Below are 22,159 nucleotides of genomic sequence, written 5' to 3' on the forward strand. Positions count from 1 at the left end.
CGCTGTCCATCCTTGGTGAGCGAGGCCAGGCCTCCAGGGGGCAGGAAAGGCCCGGGCCTGTTCCCCACTCAAGCAAATCCTCATTTCTCTTCCTTCTCTCAGTCCAGACAGTGAGAGACTGGCCATATAAACAAACAGTGGCCGCATCCTGTGTGAGAGTGACCCTCTGACCCAAGACCTGCAGCGACCGGCCCAGAAGCCAGCCCCTCATGTATGGCAACCAGCCAGGAGGCCAAACTGTGACCCCTGTAACGGTCAGCCCAGCAGCCAGAATTTGATCAGTTAAGTGACAGCTCCCCTAATTTTTTTTCCCTCTTTGCCACTCAGGACCGACCACAGGAAGCCAGATCATTTCCCTAACCAAGCAGCATCTTGTCCCTCACTCTGCTGCACCCTCTCTCTCCCCTGGCCCCAGACCCCCTCCGCTGTGACGCTGTCCCACTCTCCCGACTGTCTGGGTTTGTCTGGCAGACCAGCAACAGGGCAGACCCCCTTGCCACAGCCCGTGCCCGCCCAACGTCTGCCCCAGTTCCCACAACTTTGTGCCTCTATCTCCAACAAAGCCAGTGACAAAGGCAACAGAGGCATCACCCATGTGGCTCTGGGTCATTTGCAGGGTGGCAGAACCCTCAGTCCCTGCCCAGGGCCAAGTCCTTTGGAAAACCACAGGATGCACGTCCAGGACACCCTCACAACAGGGCCATTGGTGGCTCCCTGGCCAAGATGATGGGTTCCGCCTCTAAGACAAGCACCCTTGCCAAAAAGCAGAGCACAACTGCCCCTCAACTGTGCCCACATTCCAGCCTCCAAGCACGGAGCGTGGCAGAAAGTGGTGGGAAGCCTGGGAGCGTATTTCCACCAGATCAAAAGGTAGCAAACGCCGGGGAGAAGCACGTGTAGAAGTTTCTCCAGCTGGGAGCCAGTGAGCACAGGGAAGGGAGAGGGGGCACACAGGCCTGGCAGCCCCCACCTCTCCATCCGGTCCTGCTCACCTCTCCCGCTCACCTCTCCGGTGCCACTCACGCTGGGGGGCCTCTCCTCTTCGGGCTCCGACACCGCTGAGTGAGGAAAGGTCCTTTCACTCCTGCCCTCCGAGCCACTCTGCCTGCTCAGACTCTCCTCAGGGCTCGAGGGCACACTGGGCCTCTCCGGGCAGTGCAGACACTCCTGGTCTGCAGGTGCCTGAGATCTCCCACCAGGCATTCTTCGCTTCCTGTACTTTTCAGGAGCAGGCAATGGATTCAATACCTTTTGGGCTGACAAACTTGACTTCTGAGAAAGGGTAGTCTCCTCAATGTCTGTGGAATCTGTAAAGGAGAGCGGAAGAGAGCCCTCAGCAGACCAGGTTCTCTGGCCTCAGTGACCAGTACCGTAATTTAAAAAGGTGTGTGTGCACGCATATGTGTGTATGTGCACACGCACAAATATGGAAAATCCACCCAAAAGTGATAAAACTGAGCTAATAACTTTAACAAATCAATCAACCAACTACTATGTTCCTGACAAAATCACGTATGAGAAAAAGAAGTGAGTAAAAACTTAGAATCTGGGAATTACAGAGGACTGAAGGATTTTCCCCTGTAGCAGACTTTGTTAACATGTCAGTCCCTGAGGCCCTCCCTGCCACTGGGACGGCCACTGGGCCACGTCCCTGAAGCGGGCTTTCACCAAGCACTGCCCGGCACCGGGAGGAGACGAAGGCTCTCCCTGGCCCCTCAGGCCCCCGTGCGCTGCAGACAGGGCCTTGCTCCGTGGGCAGGCTCTCCCTGCATCCCCTCCCTGCTGCTGTCTCGAGGCACCACAGCACCGAGCTCTGCCTGGACTCTGGACTCTGCACGCCAGCCTGGCTCCTCAGGCCCCACGGCCACACCCGTCTCACCAGGCCACCCTCCAGCCCAGGCCTCTCCTCTGGGCTCTTGCTGCTGCGTTCTCGCGTGGCATCGACAGCTCCAAGGCTCCTCGGGCTCACCAAGCCAAGGACTTCCCTAGCGAACCTGTGCCTCAAGTGCTCACGACCTGAGGAGACAACAGTCATCCAGCTGCTGGGTCAGAGGTCACCAGCGCTCTGCTCCCTGAGCAACACGTCCATCGCTGAACCTCCCCAAGTCTGCCTGACCGCTGCCTCTTGCTGGGACTGGTCTGCCATACCCTCTGGGGCAGACCCTCCCGTGCACCCTCTACAACCCACGCACACAGCAGCCACTCACACCACCTCCCCCCACCCCTGCCCCGGGGACAGACACAGCCCAAGTGCTGCCGTGCCACCTCACCTCAACCTGTGACCTGTGCTCTTCCTTCTCCCCTTCAGCCCACCGCCTCTGCATGAGCCCACTCTCCCAAAACGCACGGTGGAGTCTGGCCACCAGGGATCAGCAGAGCAAGTCACAGTGGGGGTAAAGTCAAGTCTGAGTGCCTCAAGGATACAGAAGATGGAAAGACTGAGAAACTGTTCTGGGTCATAGGAGTCTGAGGAGATGTGACAATTAGATATGCTCTGTGCACCTGGACAAAATCCTGGACCGGAAAAAAAACAAAACATCAATGGAACATTTAGTGAAACATGAACAGAGTCTATGGGTTAAGTGGCAGGTCTGTGGTAAGGTTCATGTCCCATTCTGCAGAGTTAATGCTCGTTATCCAGGAGAGTGTCGTTGCGCTTAGGAAACCACACTAGAGTGGTTAAGAGTGACAGGATACCCTTCCCCGAGAAGGTTCCAGAAAGGCCGACGACAGCCTATGTGCACACATACATATGCGTATACGTCCCTACGTTACATACGTACATAAGCACGTGTGCCCGCACAAAGATGCACACACATACATACCATACACACATACATGGTGGGGAGGGGAGGGGCACAACCGAACAAATGTGGTAAATGCAAACTCTGGGGGCATCTGGACAAAGCAGACATGAACCTTCATTGTTCTGTCATGGCAGCTTTTCTGTGATCACTCTGTGAAAGTTCACAGGGACTACACATCAAGAGAGGCCTGAACATCAAGCACATGGTCTTTGTGAATAGAGGTAAAATAAGGAGCGCTGACAACGTGGCGTCCCGTGCCCCACACACCCCACGGCACCGCCGTGAGGCCTCAGGGGTAAAAGCAGCCGGTCTGCCATGTTTCGTTAGGCAGCGGCCGCAGGCAAGCCAGGCACGTCACCGGCACGACCTGCTGGCTTCGAAAGGCCCCACAAACAAGCCTCAGGAATGTGCCTGGTTTGCTCATATTGGGAGGTTTTCTGACAACTTTGCCACACACATGCATACAACACTCCCAATTTACTTATTTTCTTCTTTTTTTTTGAGAGAGCGAGAGTGCAAGCAGGGCAGAGGGGGAGAGAGGGAGAGAATCCCAAGTAGGCTCCATGCTCAGTGCAGAGCCAGATGCGGGGCTTGATCCCATGACCCTGGGATAGTGACCTGAGCCGAAATCAAGAGGTGGATGCTTAACTGACTGAGTCGCCCAGGTGCCCCTCATTGTAATTTTTAAAATGTAGCTACAGTCGTAACCTGGACCCCCGTATTCAGAAGATGTGTATGTGTGTATAGACAGAAGGGCCAGGTACTTAGCGACTAGACTCTACAACACGGATCCACTACACGTTTCAGTGTGGGAGATTCTTTCCTAAGACATCTCAGAGAGCTCCACAAACACACAAATATATCGAAGACAGGAGGAGAGATTTCACAGGGACAGCACACGGTGAAAACAGGCACTGCCAAGGAGCTGACAGAGGGCGCATGACACTGCTTACCTGGGTGTGGGGCAAAGTGTGTGTGCAGCCCACACTGCGGTGGGAGCTCCCCACAGTACTGGTTCTGAGGCCTCTCTTCTGAGCCATCCCCTCGAGAGCTGCTTCTCCTCTTCTCGTGGCCTTTCTTTATGGAATCCCCACACTGGTACTGTACTGACTGGGGACTCAACAGGTGCCTGGATTCTATTTTATTAAAGAACATTTTAGAAGTTTTATTTCATCAGAAATGACATTTTAACCTTATGACAGTGTATGATAGCTACAGAGTACACAATTAAATAAGAAAAAGGTGACTGAGCAGCCAACCCCGCAGTGACAGCAGCAGGTGCCGCAGACGCCTGACCTCAGCACTTACTGCACAGCTGGTACCGGTACAAAGACTCGACAACCAACAGAACACCACACAGAATCTAGAAAGAGACTCGAGTCAGCTGAGTTAACAGATGTGCCATGGTAGTGAGAAGACGGTTTCTTCACAAGCACGGGGTGGACAAAGATTTCTTTACGGGACACCAAAAAGCACAAACCATATAAAAAACAGAATGGACAGGCAGACTCCACTGAGAACTTCTGCTCTTCCAAGCACGTTAGGCAAAGAAACGGCAAGCCACAGAACAGGAGAGGTCTGCGGTGCCTGCATCTGAGAAAGGGCTTGTACGAAAAAAGCCACAGAGAACGAGCTCTTATGACCTGGCACTAAGAAGCGAAAAATGGGAGGGGAAGAGGCTTGAACAGAAGTGTCTCAGCAGACAAGTGGCCCTGAAAACCTGCCCATCAGAGTCCTCAGGAAAGCACGTGTTAGAACCATAAGGAACACCACTGCGCTGCCTGAGGAGCCGGAACTGACAAGACTGACAACACGGAGCCGGCGAGGACACCCAATGGGCAGATGTCCTCGCACCAGCAGGTGAGTCCTGGGGTTTCAGCCCCAACTGATGCCTCAACCTATTGCCGTCTTCGTGAAAAGCTCTCAGAAACTCCTAACAGGAGAAGAAGCAGAGCCACAGCACGGACACAAGCCCTGGTGGAAAACAGAGGCCCTGAGCAAAGCCCCTGAAGAAACTCACATGCTATAAAGACTTCACAACATCCTCGTCCGGTCTAAAGTTCTGAACCTGGCAGCCTGAGCACTCAGTGTCTCCTAAGCTAAGGGAACACCCACTCATGGTACAGATGGACAGTAGTCTCACCAGCCACAGGACACTTTACCCTCCTGTCTACTTGGACCTTTTGGGTCTCCTGTGTAGTTGAAGTCGATCTGAGGAAGGACACAATTTCCACAACCACGCCATAGAACTATACGCTCAATTATACTGATATTTTGTCACAAGTCTATAATCCAAACTACTGGTATTTACAAGTTCACAAAGCCTTCATGAAGATTCTGTACTTAAAGGTGAGTTTTCTAGAAAGCACAACTGTGTGTCTGGAAGCCAGTAATTACCAGAACCCCGCAACAGGCCGGCCCACTGGGCCTTGGTGGTAGAGTAGCAGCCTACCTTGGGAACTAGGGAGGCTGGCCTCTCGCCCCCTCTGGCTGGAGCTTGTGCTCCCGGGAGGGTTGCTCAAGTCCCACTCGCACTCAGCAATGAGGTTCAGGACCGCCTCATCATCTTCGTCCATTACCAAGCATTTCTTGGCCGAGGGATCAGCGCACGTGGCCCTAGAGGGGCGTGGTCTGCAAGGAAAAGCAAACTCAGTGCTGTCGTTCAAGCCAGCATCATGCTCCAGCCCACACAGACCCTGTGAAGGAAGATGGGTGCTCTATCAGCGGGGCCACAAGGTCTCCGGGGAGGAGCTGGTGCACTGAAGAAAATGGCTCTGGGTGCCTCTATTGCAGAAGTCAGCACAGGGCTTCCCCAGGATGCTGGGTGATGAAAAGAAGGTCATGTGATGTCTCCATGCCATCCTAACATCCCAGTCAGGTCTGTTCAAGAATGAAAGTTCCAGAAAGCTCCTGTTCTGAAATCCCCTAGTGTGTTCTCCTCCTAGCATATCCATGATGTGATGCATTTGATCAAGAAAGTTAAAGCGAATGGTGTTTGAAATTTCTATTTTTACATTAATTGAAAACCGCTCCACACTGACTGAATATGAGGTGTTTTAGATACGACATCCCTACCAATGGTGACCCCCCCCGCACACGAAGGTGAACACACATGAAGGGAATTCATTTCCAACAAGGCAGCTTATGAAATCTCTTCAAGATAATAATCACCTACTATGAACACTGACTCTGTGATATCTGATCATACTTTAAGAAGTCAATACTGTTCACTATTTTCTGAGAGTTTTCCAGCTCACTGCAGAGGGAAGGGGTCTTGGGTTCTTTTTCTGGTCTGCCCACAGAAACCTGACACCTGACACACTTCTGCCTTGGGGGTCTCCACGTCACCTATGGATCACAAGGTTCCACGGGCCACCTATAAGACCCTCTGAGCTCTAAACGCCATAACAGTTCAGTCTCTAGATGGTCAAGGACTAGATAAGCTACAGAATATTGCTGGAAAAAATTAAAGATATAAATAAGTGGAAAGACACCCCATCTTCATGGACTGGAAGATTTAACATTGTTAAAATGTCACTAGTCCCCAAAGCAACCTACAGAACCAGTGCAATCCCTATCAAAATCCCAGTGACGTTTTTTGCAGAAATGGAAAAAACACATCATAAAATGCATCTGGGACCTCAAGGGACGCCAAATGGCCAAACAATCTTGAAAAAGAAGAGTAAGCATTAGAACTGATATAGCAGAATTGCTAACATTACCAGACTAGGCTTTAAAACAACTACAAGTAATAATACTGAGGTCTAATGAAGAAAGCAGACAATATACAAGAACATGTGGGAAATTTAAGCAGAGAGCTGGAAATTCTCTAAGAATCAAAAAGACATACTAGAGATCAAAGAAGAGAAATGAAGAAGCCTCTGATGGGCTCATCAGAAGTCTGGACACAGCCAAGGGAAGAGTGTCTGAGCCCAAGGATAGCTCAAAAGAATCCTCCAAAACTGAAAAACAAAGAAAAAGATTGAAAAAACCCAGAAGAGAATACTCAAGAAATGAGGGACAAACCACAAAAGGTGTAACACATGCTTCGTGAGAACATCAGAAAGAGAAGAGGAAAAAGGAACAGAGAAAATATTTAAAGTCTGAAAATTTCTGTAAATTAATGTCAGACACCAAACCACAGATCCAGGAAGCTCAGAGAACACTGGCAGAGTAAACAACCAAAAATTTACATCAAGGAATATTGTATTCAAACTGGAAAAAAAATCAAAGAAAAAGTAAAAAAAGGCTGAAATAAGGCAAAGGGAAAAACACTTTATGCATAGAGCAAGAAATATAGGAATTACATCTGGCTTCTCCTCAGACACCACACAAGCAGCAAAAGAGTGAAGCATTTCAACTGTTGAGAGAAAAAGCTACCACCCCAGAATTTGGTAACCTGCAAGATTATCCTTCAAAAGTGGAGGAGAAATAAAGACTTCCTCAGATAAACAGAAACTGCAATGTGTTGCCAGTAGACTTACCTTGTGAGAAATGTTAGAAGAAGTTCTTTAGAGAAAAGAATGATGCAGGTCAGAAACTCAGATCTACATAGAAAGGAAGGGCACTGGGGCACCTGGGTGGCTCAGTCGGTTGAGCATCCGACTTTGGCTCAGGTCATGATCTCATGGTCCGTGGGTTCGAGCCCCATGTTGGGCTCTGTGCTGACAGCTCAGAGCCTGAAGCCTGTTTCAGATTCTGTGTCTCCTTTTCTCTCTGCCCCTCCCCAACTCACGCTCTGTTTCTCTCCCTCTCTCTCTCTCAAAAATAAATAAGCATTAAAAAAAAGAAAGGAAGAGGACTGATCTAACAGATGAAAGTCTGAAGTACCAGCAACAATGTAGTATCTGATTATGGATGCCCACGTATTACATGTAGTTATAGCTTATTCATCAATGAAATCAATGATGGCACCGATACAAGGGACAGGAGGGTGTAGTTAAGAATGTTTTGTTAGTATGAGGTATTTCCACTGCCTGGGAAGCAGTGCAGTGTTACTTGAAAGAGGACTTGGACTAGCTGTAAAGGTCTACTTCATACTCTAGGGCAACCACTAAAAAAGCAAAAATATAACTGAGATGCTAACAAAGGAGAGAAAATAGAATCGTGTAACATGCTTGTTTAGAAGCACAAAAGGAAGAAACAAAGCAGAACAGGAACAGAGAAAACAGGAATGAATATGGTAGATATGAATCCAACTGTATCAATAACCACTTTAAACATCAATGGTCTAAACGTTCCAATTAAGAGAGATTCAACAAGGATCAAAAAACAAGATCCAACTATATGCTGTCTACAAGAAACCCATTTTAAATATAAAGGCATATATGGATCAAAAGTAAAGGGACAATGACAATGACAAATACATCATCCTGATGCTACTAGAGAGAATGCAGGAACAGCCACATTAATTTCAGATGGAGCTGACTTCAAAGCAAGGAAAGTTACAGGGATACAAGGGGCATTACATAAAGATAAGGGATCAATTCTACAAGAGGAATTTAAAGCCCTTAACCCGTATACACCTAACAACAGAGCATCAAAATACATGAGACAAAAACTGACAAAACTACAAGGAGAAATAGATGAGTCCACCACCACAGCCGGAGACTCCAGCACTCCTATATCAGAAATGGACAGACCTGGCAGGCAGAAAATCAGTAAGGACACGGCTGAAGTCAACAGTACCATCAATCAACTGGATATACTGACGTCTATAGACCACGTCATCCAACAATAGCAGAATTACACATTCTTCTCAAGCTTCTGTTCAACTTAGATAAATCACACTGTGAGCCATAAAACAAATCTTCACAAATTTAAAAGAGGAGAATTCAGAGTATCTGCTCCCAGACTACCAGTAATTGATAACAGAAAGAAAAATGGAAAATCCTAAATACTTGGGAGATTAAAGAGTAAATTCCTGGGGCGCCTGGATAGCTCAGTCAGTTAAGTGTCCAACTCTTGATTTCAGCTCAGGTCATGATCTCACAGTTCATGAGTTCGAGCTCTGTGCCAGGCTCTGCACGGACAGCATGGAGCCTGCTTGGGATTCTCTGTCTTCCCTCTCTCTGCCCCTCCCCTGCATGCAATTGATCTCTCTCGCTCTCTCAAAAATAAATATTTAAAAAAACATAATAAAGAGCAAACTCCTAAATAATGTATGACATGAGTCAAAAAAGAAATCTCCAGAGAAATTTAAAAATATTTCGAATTCAATGAAAATACACCTTATCAAAATTTGTGGGATGCAGTGAAAGCAATACTTAGAATGAAATTCACAGCATTGAATGCATATATTAGAAAAATAGTAAAATCTAAAATCAATAATCTAAACTTCCACCTTAGGAAATTAGACAAAGAGCCAATTAAATCCAAACAAAGCAGAAGAAAAGAAATAATAAAAATCAGAGCAGAAATCAGTGATACTGAAAACAGGAAATCAACACAGAAAAATCAACAAAAACCAAAAGTTAGTTCTTCAAAGAGATCAATAAAATTGAAAAACCTCAATACCAGGTTAATTAAGAAAAAAAAAAAAAAGAGAGACAAATTACTAATGTCAGAAGTGAAAGAGGGGTCACAATGACAGATCCCATGGACATCAAAAGGATAATAAAGGAATACCATGAAGAACTCTACACCCACAAATTTGATAATCTAATCAGACCAGTTCCTGGAAATGTACTAATCTAACAAAATTCACACAAGGAGAAATGGATAACCTGAATGGACATGTATATTAAAAACACAAAATCAATAATTAATAGTCCTCTGAAACTAGGTTCAGATGGGTTCACTGGTGAATTCCACCAAACATTTAAAGAAAAAAAACTATAGCAATTCTCTATAATCTCTTCCAGAAGACAGATGCAGACAGAATACTTCCTAACTTATTCTATGTGGCCAGCCTTATTTTAATATGCAAGAAAACTATAGACCAATATCTCTCATGAATACAGATGCAAAAATCCTCGACAAAATATTAGCAAACTGTATCCAACAATGTATAAAAAAAATTAACTCACCACAACCAAGTGGGATTTATTCCAGATATGCAAGGCTAGGTCAACATTTGAAAATTAATGCAATCATCACATCAACAGACTAAAAAAGAAAACTCATATGCTCATATCAATAGATACAGAAAAAGCATTTGACAAAACCCACATCCATTCCTGATGAAAATGATGAGCAAACTACAAATAGAGGGGAACTCCTCAACTGGATAAAGAACATCTACAAAAACCTGCAGCTAACATCCCCCTCAATGGTGAGAAACTAGATGCTTCTTTGCTAAGATCAGGACAAGGAAAGGTGTCCCCTCTCATTCCTTCTTTTAAACATCATATTGGAAGTCCCACTAATGCAATAAGAAAAGGAAATAAAATATATACAGATTGAGAAGGAAGAGATAAAGTTGTCTCTGTTCACAGATACATGATTGTCTATAGAAAATCCCAAAGAATCAACCAAAAACAAGAAAGGAAAAAACCTCCTGGATCTAACAAGTGGTTATATAGCAAGGCTGCAAAATACAAGGAGTTATAAGTTGCATTGTATTCCCTGCCGCCCCCCGCCCCGCCGCCAAAAGATATGAAGTCCCAATACCCTATACCTCAGAACATGACCTTATTTGGAAATGGGGTCTTTACAGAGGTAATCAAGTTAATAGGAGATTGGGGTGGGCCCTAATCCAACCCGCCTGGTATCTTTTGGGGAAACTGGGACACAGAAACAAACATGCAAAAGGGGAGATTACATGAAAAGACACAGGGAGAAGAGCCATATAAAGAGGACTGGAGAGATACATCTGCAAGACAAGGAACACCAAAGATTTCCAGCAAACCATCAGAAGCCAGAAGAACCACCAGAATCATGGGATAGATTCTCCCTTACAGCCTCCACAAAGAATCAAGTCACCAACACCTTGATTTCAGACTTCTACCCTTAACAACTGTGAGACAACAAATTTCTGTTATTTTAAGCCACCCCGTTTGTGGTACTTTTACATCAGCTCTAGGAAACTAATGCATAAGGTTAATATACAAAAGTCAACCACTTACTACATACCAGTAATGAACAACTGGAATTTGAAATGAAAAAAAGGCAGTGCCATTTACAATAGCATCAAAAAAATGACATATCAAATATAATCTAACAAAACATGTACAAGATCTGTTTGAGGAAAGCTACAAACCTCTGATAAATGAAATCAAAGAACTAAATGAATGGACATTCTATGCTCACAGAGAGGAAGACTCAATATTGTCAAGGTGTCAGCTCTCCCCAGCTCAATCTACAGATTCACTGCAATCCCAGTCAAAATCTCAACAAACCGATAGTTTACACGGAAAAGCAAGAGACCCAGGAAAACGAACAAAATACTGAAGGAGAACAAAGTTAGAGGTCTGACACTACCGGACTCCTAATCTCACATGGACAAAGGGGCTAGGAAACTCTTTTTGTAACAGCCACCAGACCCATTCATGAGTCTCCATCTTTATGACTTAACCACCTCTCAGAGGCCCTACCTCCTAACACAGTCATCTAGGGGTTAGGATTTCAACACATGAATGGGGGGGGGGGCACAAACATCCAGACCACTGCACAGGGTACTGGGAGCAGCTGTCTACACAGTATTTAATCTAGTTTTAATGGGGAAGTGAGGAGAAGATGGCAACAGTGTAGGTATCTGAGGGAACAGGAGACCCCAAGGATTTGGAATTGATCTTGAGAAATCAGAACAGAAACTGGCAAAATATGGCCCACAAGGTCAAATCTAACCCATTGCCTATTTTTGTAAATAAAGTTTTACTGGAACACAGTCATCCATTTAAATATTGCCTATAGCTGCTTTCATGCTACAAAGGCAGAGTTCAAAAGTTGAGGAAGAGATCATATGGTCGGTCCACAGAACCAAAAATATTCACTCTCCGGCCCTTTTCAAAAAAGAATTGGTAACCCCTACATTACAGGAATTTAGGGGTGAGCTAAAGCGTATAATGCAAGAAAAAGAAAACCATTAAAAGCTTCAGACAAAACAAAATGGTGTACAAGATCATGTAATTTCTAGCACATTATAAGCAATGTAAACATAGTGTATTGATTTTTGCCCTTTAAAATCAACCCACAGGGGTGCCTGGGTGGCTCAGTCGGGAGTCTGACTTCAGCTCAGGTCACGATCTCATGGTCTGTAGGTTCAAGCCCCACGTCGGGCTCTGTGCTGATAGCTCAGAGCCTGGAGCCTGCTTTGGATTCTGTGTCTCCCTTTCTCTCTGCTCCTCCCCTGCTTACACTCTGTCTCTCTCTCAAAAATAAAGAGACATTAAAAAAAATTTTTTTAAAAAATCAACCCACAAACCACGAAGACATTTTATGGTCTCAGGACACATTTAAATACTACAAACCATCACAGTGTACATTAAACACAGCAATGCAGACGCGGGGAGGTGGCACAGATGTGGGGCACGGGCAGGCATAGGATCCCACTCCCACGGCACAACTACATACGGCACCGCCAGCACTGACCACAGAGAACATGGGAAGGATCGTACTCCACAGGCTGTGAGCACTGGGGCTGGGGAGGAAGGGGCTGTGACAGTCAGCAGTCAGCTACTGCTTAAAGTGCTCACACGCATAAAAGGTGGCGTGTTTGTACTGTCTGGAGATGAGAAAGTAACTCAAGCAGGAAACAACCACGAAAGTAAGCAGTGGCTGCCTCTGAGGGACAGGCCAAGGAGGAGACAAGATGCTGTGACTTCCTATCGCTACTTGACTTTACATGTTACTACTTTTTTTTTTTTAATTATTTATTTATTTGTTTATTTTTTACATTTTTTAATTTATTTTTGAGGGAGAGACAGAGCACAAGTGGGGAACAGGCAGAGAAAGAGACAGAGGGAGAAACAGAATCCAAAGCAGGCTCCAGGCTCTGAGCTGTCAGCACAGAGCCCGACATGGGGCTCGAACCCACAAACCGTGAGATCATGACCCAAGCCGAAGTTGGATGCTCAACCGACTGAGCCACCCAGGTGCCCCTACATGTTACTACTTTAATAAACATTTTAATATTATAAAATAAATATGGAAAACATGGACAACAGGGGGAGAAAGCCCCCGTCCCACCACCATTTCCTTGAGCCCCCGTTGGTACCTGAGCATTTCTTCTTTCCTCCTTTGCACGTCTGCCCTTGAAGTGGCAATCAGCACACAAAGAAGCTCCTATCTTTTAGATAAACATTCTATCAACAGGCAAGTCTGAACAGCTTCTCTCAATGTTCAAATACCACTTCTGTTCATACCTTCCAACTCTTAAAACAGCTGGGAAGCTCTGCTTTGAGTCCAGTGGTTCCTCCAATGCAAAATGCAACTGGGATGCTTTCCGCTCGCTCTCTCTCACGGGACGATCATCTAGGGAGAAGATGCCAGAGAACTAGCAAACACCACCAAGAAGCAGGTGACAGGCCCCCAACGACCCAGCCCCACAGGGGCACCTCCTAGCAGCCTTGAAGCACATGACCCTTCCCTTGGGAATGAAGGTGCCCCCGTCACCCACCCTGCAGCACACTGCACGGGACCAGCACTGCCACCCCTGGCTCAGGGACCTTCCATCCCCTGGGGCCAGTCCTGCCACAAGCATCCCCTGTTAAGTACTGGGTAGACCCAGTAAAGGAATGCTGGGCTCTGGTGGCACACTTGGTTTCCCAGATGACAAATACCGATTCCAAGAGGGTCGGCCTCCTCCCGCAAAGCTACTCCTCAGACACTACTGTGGAGGCCGGCTGCTGCCCGTGGGAAAAGAAATACACATGCAAGTTGACATACAGGCACGTCTTTCTCGGCACGTCTACCTCCTTTCTATGCATGTTCTCAGTGCTGGATGAGGTTCTGGAACCACACTGAGCACACCTGAGATGTCTCCGTGGATGAGAATCCTGAACATGCTGAAGAGTGAATGTGGTGGCTGTGTGTCTGGGCCTAGGGTGTGCATCCTCAGATCCGGAGTTTCAACTGTCCCCACACATGAGCCCTGAGCCCCAGAAGGCCTCTGCTCACTTGTTACTGCTGGGTCTTCCCCCAGAAAACCTGAGAGTCAGATGGTTCCCAATACTAAAAGTCAATGCTGTGCAACTTTTCACACATCCTACCACAGAACTAACGTCACAAATGGTTAAATTCCAAAGCTGCCTCCCAAAGAGCATTTAATGGAGGCACACCCCAACCGCCCCTCAGCCTCACCAAGCAGTGCACTGGCCCTCAGGATTGAGGATGCACTGTCATCACTGGGGACACAGAACAATACTGCCCTTCAAGCAGACATTCCCACACCCCCAACACCCAGCACTTAGCTCCCTTCATGGAGGAGGAGGATTGAGCATACAAGGCTCCTTCTCCTTCTTCGTGCTCCGCGTGCCCTGGTGCTCACACTCCAGATCTCTGACTGGAGGTGCAACACGGGGAGCATCAGCAGTGCCACCGGCGAGAACGCTCATGGCAAAGACAACTCCTGGTAGCCGGGCAGGTGGGTGGGAAGGTGCCGCTATGGATGGCTTCCCCAAGCATGAACCTCCCAGCTGGTATGGCCACTGGGCACCCTGGGAGCTCTGCGTGCAAGCCTGACACAAAGATCTGTTTCTTTTAGGGACATGGGCTACTAAGCCAGTGGGTAGCTACACCTGCCAACAGGACCTCACACTCTCCCATCGCTATCACCTGGGGGAGAGGAGGGCACATGAACCTCTCTTCCTACAACTTTCTAGGCAGATGTGAAACAAGGTAAAATCCAACCGCCTGGCTGAGCCTGAGATGAAGCCCAGGGAGTGACGCACAGAAATGGCACCGGATGTTCAGAGAACACGTCCAAGCCAATCACCTAGAAAGTGAAGGGCCAGAAAGGGACAGAGCAGCCTGGCCCACACCTCTGCTCATGCCCCCCCCCCCCCCCCCCGGCAGGTGTCTGTGGCCAGAGTTCCTGGCCATCCCCCCAGGCAGCGCTCCCACAAGACTCACGCTGGGAGACACAGGGACTCCACCAGGGGAGTAGAAAGTCAACTTCTGAGAGCACAGAACACCTATTAGGGCTCCCATGAGCAAGGGTGTGAGCACAGCTGTGGCGCCTACCCAGCTGCCTGAGCTTCGGGAGCATGTGCACGACAAAAAGGCGGTAATCAGACTCGTTCTTCACCACAGGGTTCAGCCGGAAGTCCACGTCTGTAAGCTCCGTCAAGGCGTGGAGCTGAAGCACTTCGGCTAACGAGGAGATGCAGTTGTAGTAGAGACTGAGGCTTTCCAGCGCAGTCAGGTACTGAATGCCCTGCCAACGGGGCAGAATGCAGCATTAGTTTATGCTTTGAAAAATAAACAGCGAGACGGGCCATCAATACGAACCAACACCAACCTAACAGAGGCACCCGCGAGCGACCACATGCCACTGCCAGGAGGAGCACAAAGACGGAAGGCGCTCCGTGCCGTGCAGGTTCGGGATGCCACGTCTGCAGCAGCGCAGACCGCGGAGGACAGCCCGTATCTGCGGAGTTCTCACAACTTCATTCAATCCGCACACAACCCCACACACTAAGAACTGTTACTGCTCCAATTCTACAGATTAGAAAACAGCCCGGGGAGGATGAACAAGGGGCCGGCCCTGGGTGTGCCCTGGACTGAAACTCCCAGGTGACGCCGACCAGGCTCCAAGCGCTCTCTATAACGTGAGGCACAAGCCTCCTCTCCAGGAAGTCGTGGGCAGTGTTTACACAATCCCCCCCCTGCCACCACCTGGGTGATTTCTCACTCCCTCACCAGGACCAAGGGCTTCCCAGGATGCCCTGCACACACGGCACTGCCACTTAAGGGTCTGAGGCCAGATGTGAAGTGCAGAATGTGGATGGAAAAAAACACAGCTGAGACAGGGATGGACAGTGACCAGCCCACAAACACTAGTCTTTCGGGCCTTATTTTATTGCCTTTAAAGATACAGCTGTCTTCATCGGAGATATGAGTTTCAGTTGTCAAAGTAGTTTAAAGGTGTAATGAGATGTGTATGAAATCTACAGCTCATAACGAACACAAGAAAAAGAACGCAATATTGCAACCGTTGTTAAGTGTACAGTCTACATACATTATAAGCAAAGTTATAAAACATACTGCATTGTTACTATAAATGTACTTTCCACTGCTACTGAAAGCAATAACATTTCTTTCAAGAAAAAAACCTAAAACTTACCTCTAGACTCACCAAGGAGTTGCGTGAGAGGTCTAAAGATTTTAGGCCAGTTAAGTTCATCAAAGAATTTCCTAGGTGAGTAATCTTTTCTTGGTAAGTTCCAGGAATAGATAATGACCGGAGTTCAGCTAAGAATAGAAAAATCATGAGATTTTCACCTTCCTTTTCAGTGAAAATATATTACTGTAATAAGAATGAGCTACAGCAGGGGCGTCTGGGTGGCTCAGCCGGTTAAGCGGCCGACTTCAGCTCAGGTCATGATCTCACGGTCCGTGAGTTCGAGCCCCGCGTCAGGCTCCGTGCTGACAGGCCAGAGCCTGGAGCCTGCTTCAGATTCTGTGTCTGTCTGTCTGTCTGTCTCTCTCTCTCTCAAAAATAAATAAACATTAAAAAAAAAAAAAACATTAAAAAAAAAAAAGAATGAGCTACAGCAACCTCAGAATCTGAAAAGTCACAAGAACAATGTAACTCCAAGTCTGAGTACTGATACTACAGGAGAAATGCATGCAAGCTTCCAGCTCACGTTTATCTCCAAAATGCCTCCATGCCCACGCATGCCCTGCTCCCCACACCCCTGCTTCTCCCCTCAGACACTCTCCCACCAGGAATATCTTCCTAACTGGGCCCCCACTTCGACTCGTGGCTGCTTCACTCTGTCACCTGTGGAGCCCCCATGCAGGGATCACAATTCGAAAACCAATGGTGAGCTAACGTGACAACTCCCTGCCAGTTACATGCAAGGGCACAGTGTGTGCTCTATGCACCATATGCCTCTGCATGCCATTAAATGAACGTTGCTACAAAAATAAGTTTCTGTGATCAAAAAGACAGTTTGGGTCTGAGCACACCAGTACTTTCCCAGGAAGAATTATGTTTTAAAACACATCTTAATTAAATTTAAAATTGATTTGTGGGCTTCCATTTCCAGACAAGACAGAGTAGACCCATTTCACCCTACTCCTACTCAGGTACTACACCTAAGTGCCTGGAAAACAATATATGAAACAAGCACCAGACAAATCTGGAGGGTGGGGAACAGAAGGCCAACTGTTTAGGGACCTCAAGAAAACAGTCCAGCAGTGAGGGCCCTGTGCTGGTTTGGGGTCCTTTTTGTCTCCCATATGTCCCAATATGAGTGCCAAAGAAGCTGGTGACACACAGACACCATGGACACTGACTGAAAAGTAAGGATAAGCCTGCTGCCCATGGTAGAAGGACCAGGAAGGGGCAGCGGTGGAGGAAGGACTCCTGAAATCAGCCCCACTCTAGCTCAAGAGCCAGCAAAAAAAAAAAAAAAAAACAAAAAAAACACACCACACACCTGGCCTTGCACAGTGGCCAGCCCTGGGACAGAGTGAGAGGATGCTGATTACCACCTGGGTTGCAAGGAGGTGGCCCACAGGCATCTACAGAGGCTGCGTGTGTGACAGGAGCCTGGCCACTACCTTAGGAACAAGGCAGCGTCCGCTCAGTGCCAATAATGTGTAACAAGATTCAAATAAGAAACAAGTCTCTCAATACCCAAAATGTCCATGACACAAGAAAAAAATGACCAAAACCTGAAAAAAATCTCAATTTAAATAGAAAAACAATCAACACCAACACTGACAGGACAGAATTATTTAACAAGAATTTTAAAGCAATACTTTAATGAACAATTATGAACACTCTTGAAACAAACGATAAGATAGGAAGTCTTGGCAAAAAAACCTCATAAGATATAAAGAAGAAAAAAATAGGAATTTCAGAAACATGAAATACAATAAACCAAAACAAAAGTACCACACAGAAGCAGCTCCGTAACAGCATGGAGATAACAGAAGAAAAAATTCAAAGAGTGAACGCAAAGATAGACTGGTCAAAATTGTCCTATCTGACCAGCAGAGAGAAAAGAGACTTAAAAAAGAAGAGAAAGAAAGAATGAATGAACAGAGCCTCAGGGGCCCATGGAAAAAGAAACCTAACATTCCTGTCATGAGTCCCCATGCAGTCCCAATTAGAGTTCCAAGAAGAGAATGATAGTATGACTAAGAAGAAAAATGTTTAGCAATTACAGAAATAATGGCTGAAAACTTACCAAATTTGGCAAAAGACATAAAGCTATATATTCAAGAAGCTGAGAAAACCCCAAACAGAATAAAGACAAAAAAAAAAAAAAAAAAAAGCCATGCCCAGATACATCAGAAATAAACTTCTACAATCTAAAAACAGTGGAAGAGGGGCATCTGAGTGGCTCAGTTGGTTAAGTGTCCAACTTCAGCTCAGGTCATGATCTCGTGGTTTGTGAATTCAAGCCCCACATCAGGCTCTGTGCTGACAGCTGTGTCTCCCTCTCTCTCTGCCCCTCCCCTGCTCACGCTCAGTCTCTCTCAAAAATAAATAAACATTAAAAAAAAAAATTAAAACAATGAAAGCATCTTGAAAACAGCCAGAAAGAAAAGGCATTACCCATAGAGAAAAAACAACTCACAAGGCAGGTGATTATCCTTCAGAACCAAGGAGGCCCGAAGGAAGGAGAGCCACATTTTCCATGTGCTGAAAGAAAAGAACTTTCAACCATGAAACCTATACCCAGCAAAAACAATCTTAGGTACTGAAGTGAAATAAAGATATTTTCAAATGAAGAAACACAGAGAATCTGTCATGAGTACACCTGCCCTAAGGCAACTGCTACAGAAAACTCTTCAAATAAATAGGAAGGATAAAAGAAGAAAACCTAGGTCATCAGAAATGAAGGAATAATGAAACAGGTAAGCATGTAAGTAAAAATGTTTCCTCCTGAGTTATTTACAATTTTGGATGACTGTAAAAGAAAAAAGTGATTAATGTGGTTCTCAAGGTATGCAAAGAAAATATTTAAGATCACTAAATTATAAAGGATAATAAAACCAAAGGACACATTGGGTAAGGTTTCTACATTTCACTGGAAGGGGTAAAATGTCCACACAAGTAAACTGTGTGAAATTACATAATACATTGTAACTTATAGAGCAACACTAAAAATAGGTATACAAAGAGATATGCTCAAAAATATAATAGAGAAGTCAAAATGGAACACTAAAAAAATACTCAAACGGCAGAAGGCAGGAACAGGGAAAGAACAGAAAACAAATAATAAAATGGCATACTTCCGACTATCCTATATTAACAATTCCATTAAATGTAAATGGTCTAAATACACTAGAAAAAAGAGATTGGCAGAGTAAATAAAAATGAACCAACTATAAACTGCCTATAAGAACCTCACTGCAAATATAATGATATAGATAAGTTTAAAGATTACACAGTAAATAGAAGGGAAAGGTATGCCCTGCAAACACTAATCAAAAGTAAGCTGCAGTGGCTACACTACATGCCTCAACAAAGAAAATCATCAGGGACAAAGAGCAACAGCACATATGTTACAAGGGTCACTTCAAACCCTAAATATGTAGGCACAGTGTCAAAACATATGAAGGGAAACAGAGAAATCAACAATTACGGTTATGGACTTCAACACTTCCCTCCCAGTAACTAATACAATCACTAGACAGAAAATCAACAAAGATACAGAAGAACTAAACCTCATCATCAGCCAACAGGATCTAATTGATATTCACATAATACTCCACCCAACAACTTTCTTTTCAGGTGCACTTGGAACATTCACCAATATAAACCAGATCCTGGACCAAAAACAAACCTCAACAAATTTAAAAGAATTAAAATCATAGAGTATGTACTCTGACCATAATGGAATCACACTAGAATCAATAAAAGAAGGGGAAAAAAGGAAAATCTCCAAACACACAATGAGAAAACACACCCCCAAGCAATCCACAGGTCAAAGAGAAGTCGTCTTCAGGAAAACCTAAAAATGCACTGTACTTAATGAAAATGAACATATAACAAAATTTGTGAATGCAGCTAAAGCTGTGCTTAGAGGAAAACTTATGTCACTAAATTATAAAGTATAAAATCAGTAATCTAAACTCTCACCTCAAGAATCTACAAGAGAAAACTAAATGCAAAGTGAGCAGACAAAAGGAAATACTAAAGAACAGAATCAATAAAATTTGAAACTAGGAAACAATGGAGAAAAACCCACCAACCCAAAAGCTGACTCACTGAAAAGGTTAATACAATCAACAAACCTTTACCAAGTCTAAAATCGAAGACAGAAATGACCAATATCAAGAATGGAAGAAGGGTTACCACCACAGACCCCAAAAACATTTAAGAGGCTGGTAAGGGAGTAAACAACTCTACACACATAAGTTCAACAACTTCTAGAAAACAATCAATTTTACAAATCCCAACCATAACTCACCCAAGAAGAAACTGATAATAAGGATAGTTTTACAACAGACAGAGAAACTGAATATATAATTTAAAAGCTTCAAATATAGGGGCGCCTGGGCGGCTCAGATCATGAGCTGGGGGTTTGTGAGTTCCAGCCCCTATGGGGCACACTGCTGTCAGTGCAGAGCCTGCTTCCGATCCTCTGTCCCTCTCCCTCCCCACCTCAGAAAGAAACATTAAAAAAAACAAAACAAAACAAAAAAAAACTTCAAGGCTTATATGGTTTCAGAGAGCACCAAATCTACACAACCTCTTCTAGAATGCACATGAGGAAGCAACACTTCCCAACGTATTTCATGTGCTCAGCTTTACCTTGATGCCAAAACCAGAGAAAAACAGGACAAAAAGAAAACCAGCGACCAATGTCCCCCATGAATATACACACAAAACTCCGCAGCACAGAGAGATGGGAGACCAGAACTCAGGGGACAATTGTGCAACAGGGGCGGAGGGCACGTCTTCCCAGGAAGGAAGACCGCAGGTTCAAGGTTTTATTAAAAGCCAACCTGGAACCGCCTTATTTATGGGTGAAAGAATGCCCCCCCACCCCACTCAGGCCCCGCGCCCCACTCGGCCCCCCCGACCCCACTGGGGCACCCCACCCCACTCGGTCCCCCCCCCGACCCCACTGGGGTCCTCCGCCCCACTCGGGGCCCCACCTCCACTCGGGTCCCGCGCCCCACTCGGCCCCCCCGACCCCACTGGGGCACCCCACCCCACTCGGTCCCCCCCCCCCGACCCCACTGGGGTCCTCCGCCCCACTCGGGGCCCCACCTCCACTCGGGTCCCGCGCCCCACTCGGCCCCCCCGACCCCACTGGGGCCCCCCACCTCCACTCGGGCCCCGCGCCCCACTAGGCCCCCCCTCGACCCCACTGGGGTCCCCCGCCCCACTCCGGGCCCCACCCCACTCGGACTCCGCGCCCCACTCGGCCCCCCCGGCCCCACTCGGGCCTCCCACCCCCACTCGGGTCCCCTCGCTCCCACCCCATTTTCCCCACCACCTCACACCCGCCTTCGACGGTTCAGGAAGACGCGGTCCGGGTGCCGCGTCTCTGGCCGGACCCCGTCCGCCGACCCCGCGGCGGGAAGCTCGCGCCCCCAGCCTGCCCGCCGTCACCGCCACGCACACAGGTCGCGGTGAGGCGCCAGGCCGCTCTTCTCCCGGATCTTCTCTTCACACAGCACCAGCCACCGGCCCGCAGGCGCCATACTTTCAAACGGCACGCACCTGTGTCCGCGCCTGCGCAGTGGGGCCGCCGCGGAGCCGCGAGGGGCGGGGCGAGGGGCGGGGCTAGGGGCGGGGCGAAGTGGTTCGGTCCTCCGTCTCTGAGCTCCCCTGCTCTGCCCTCGCTGAGAGCAGTGCCCTCCCCAGGAAAGCCTACCAGGCCGTGGGGAGCCTAACCCACCGGGAGACCCCGCACGTAGGGTCACTCGGAGGCGGCCGGTGACGTCTGGGGTCCGAGCTTGTGGCTCTCCCTCTAACCCGGAGGTTCGTGGCCTGTCAGTCCCTCTAGGGCCTTTGAGCGTCAGGAGGAGCACTTGAGATCTGCAGGGTTTAGGGAAGACTCGGCCGCATCTGCCCCAACCAGCCAGAACCGTGGAGTCACCCTCTCCTCCTCCATCTCCTGGTATATGGGACCACCTCTGCTGCCCCTCGCCCCAGATGTGACCGGCTCCTTGGCAAGGTCACGTGGCATGTCACTGCCCGGGGCGTGGTGGTGTAGGGGGGTGCACACAGGGTGGTGGGGTACAGGCTACCGCATCTCTGCTAAGCAGAGCAGAGC

The 22,159-nt window shown here is 47.2% G+C and overlaps 1 protein-coding gene across 1 annotated transcript in view; it reads right to left on the bottom strand.

Annotated features, from left to right (window-relative positions):
- The window catches only part of CEP72 (centrosomal protein 72), a 39,115-nt gene extending 17,531 nt beyond the window's left edge, over positions 1 to 21,584 (bottom strand). Inside the window, exons 1-7 of the mRNA XM_047094477.1 lie at positions 21,503 to 21,584; positions 16,033 to 16,160; positions 14,931 to 15,123; positions 13,112 to 13,220; positions 5,260 to 5,438; positions 3,761 to 3,943; positions 1,006 to 1,307 (exon numbers count right to left, since the gene is read on the bottom strand). Coding sequence (XP_046950433.1) covers positions 1,006 to 1,307; positions 3,761 to 3,943; positions 5,260 to 5,438; positions 13,112 to 13,220; positions 14,931 to 15,123; positions 16,033 to 16,160; positions 21,503 to 21,584 — 1,176 coding nt within the window. The remainder of the gene's footprint in view (positions 1 to 1,005; positions 1,308 to 3,760; positions 3,944 to 5,259; positions 5,439 to 13,111; positions 13,221 to 14,930; positions 15,124 to 16,032; positions 16,161 to 21,502) is intronic.
- Positions 21,585 to 22,159: the final 575 nt, after the last annotated feature.

This window comes from Lynx rufus, unplaced genomic scaffold (assembly GCF_022079265.1).
Source record: "Lynx rufus isolate CCGP_SWC_20201006 ecotype Redwood Valley unplaced genomic scaffold, mLynRuf1.p SCAF_1, whole genome shotgun sequence".
Lineage (NCBI taxonomy): Eukaryota > Metazoa > Chordata > Mammalia > Carnivora > Felidae > Lynx > Lynx rufus.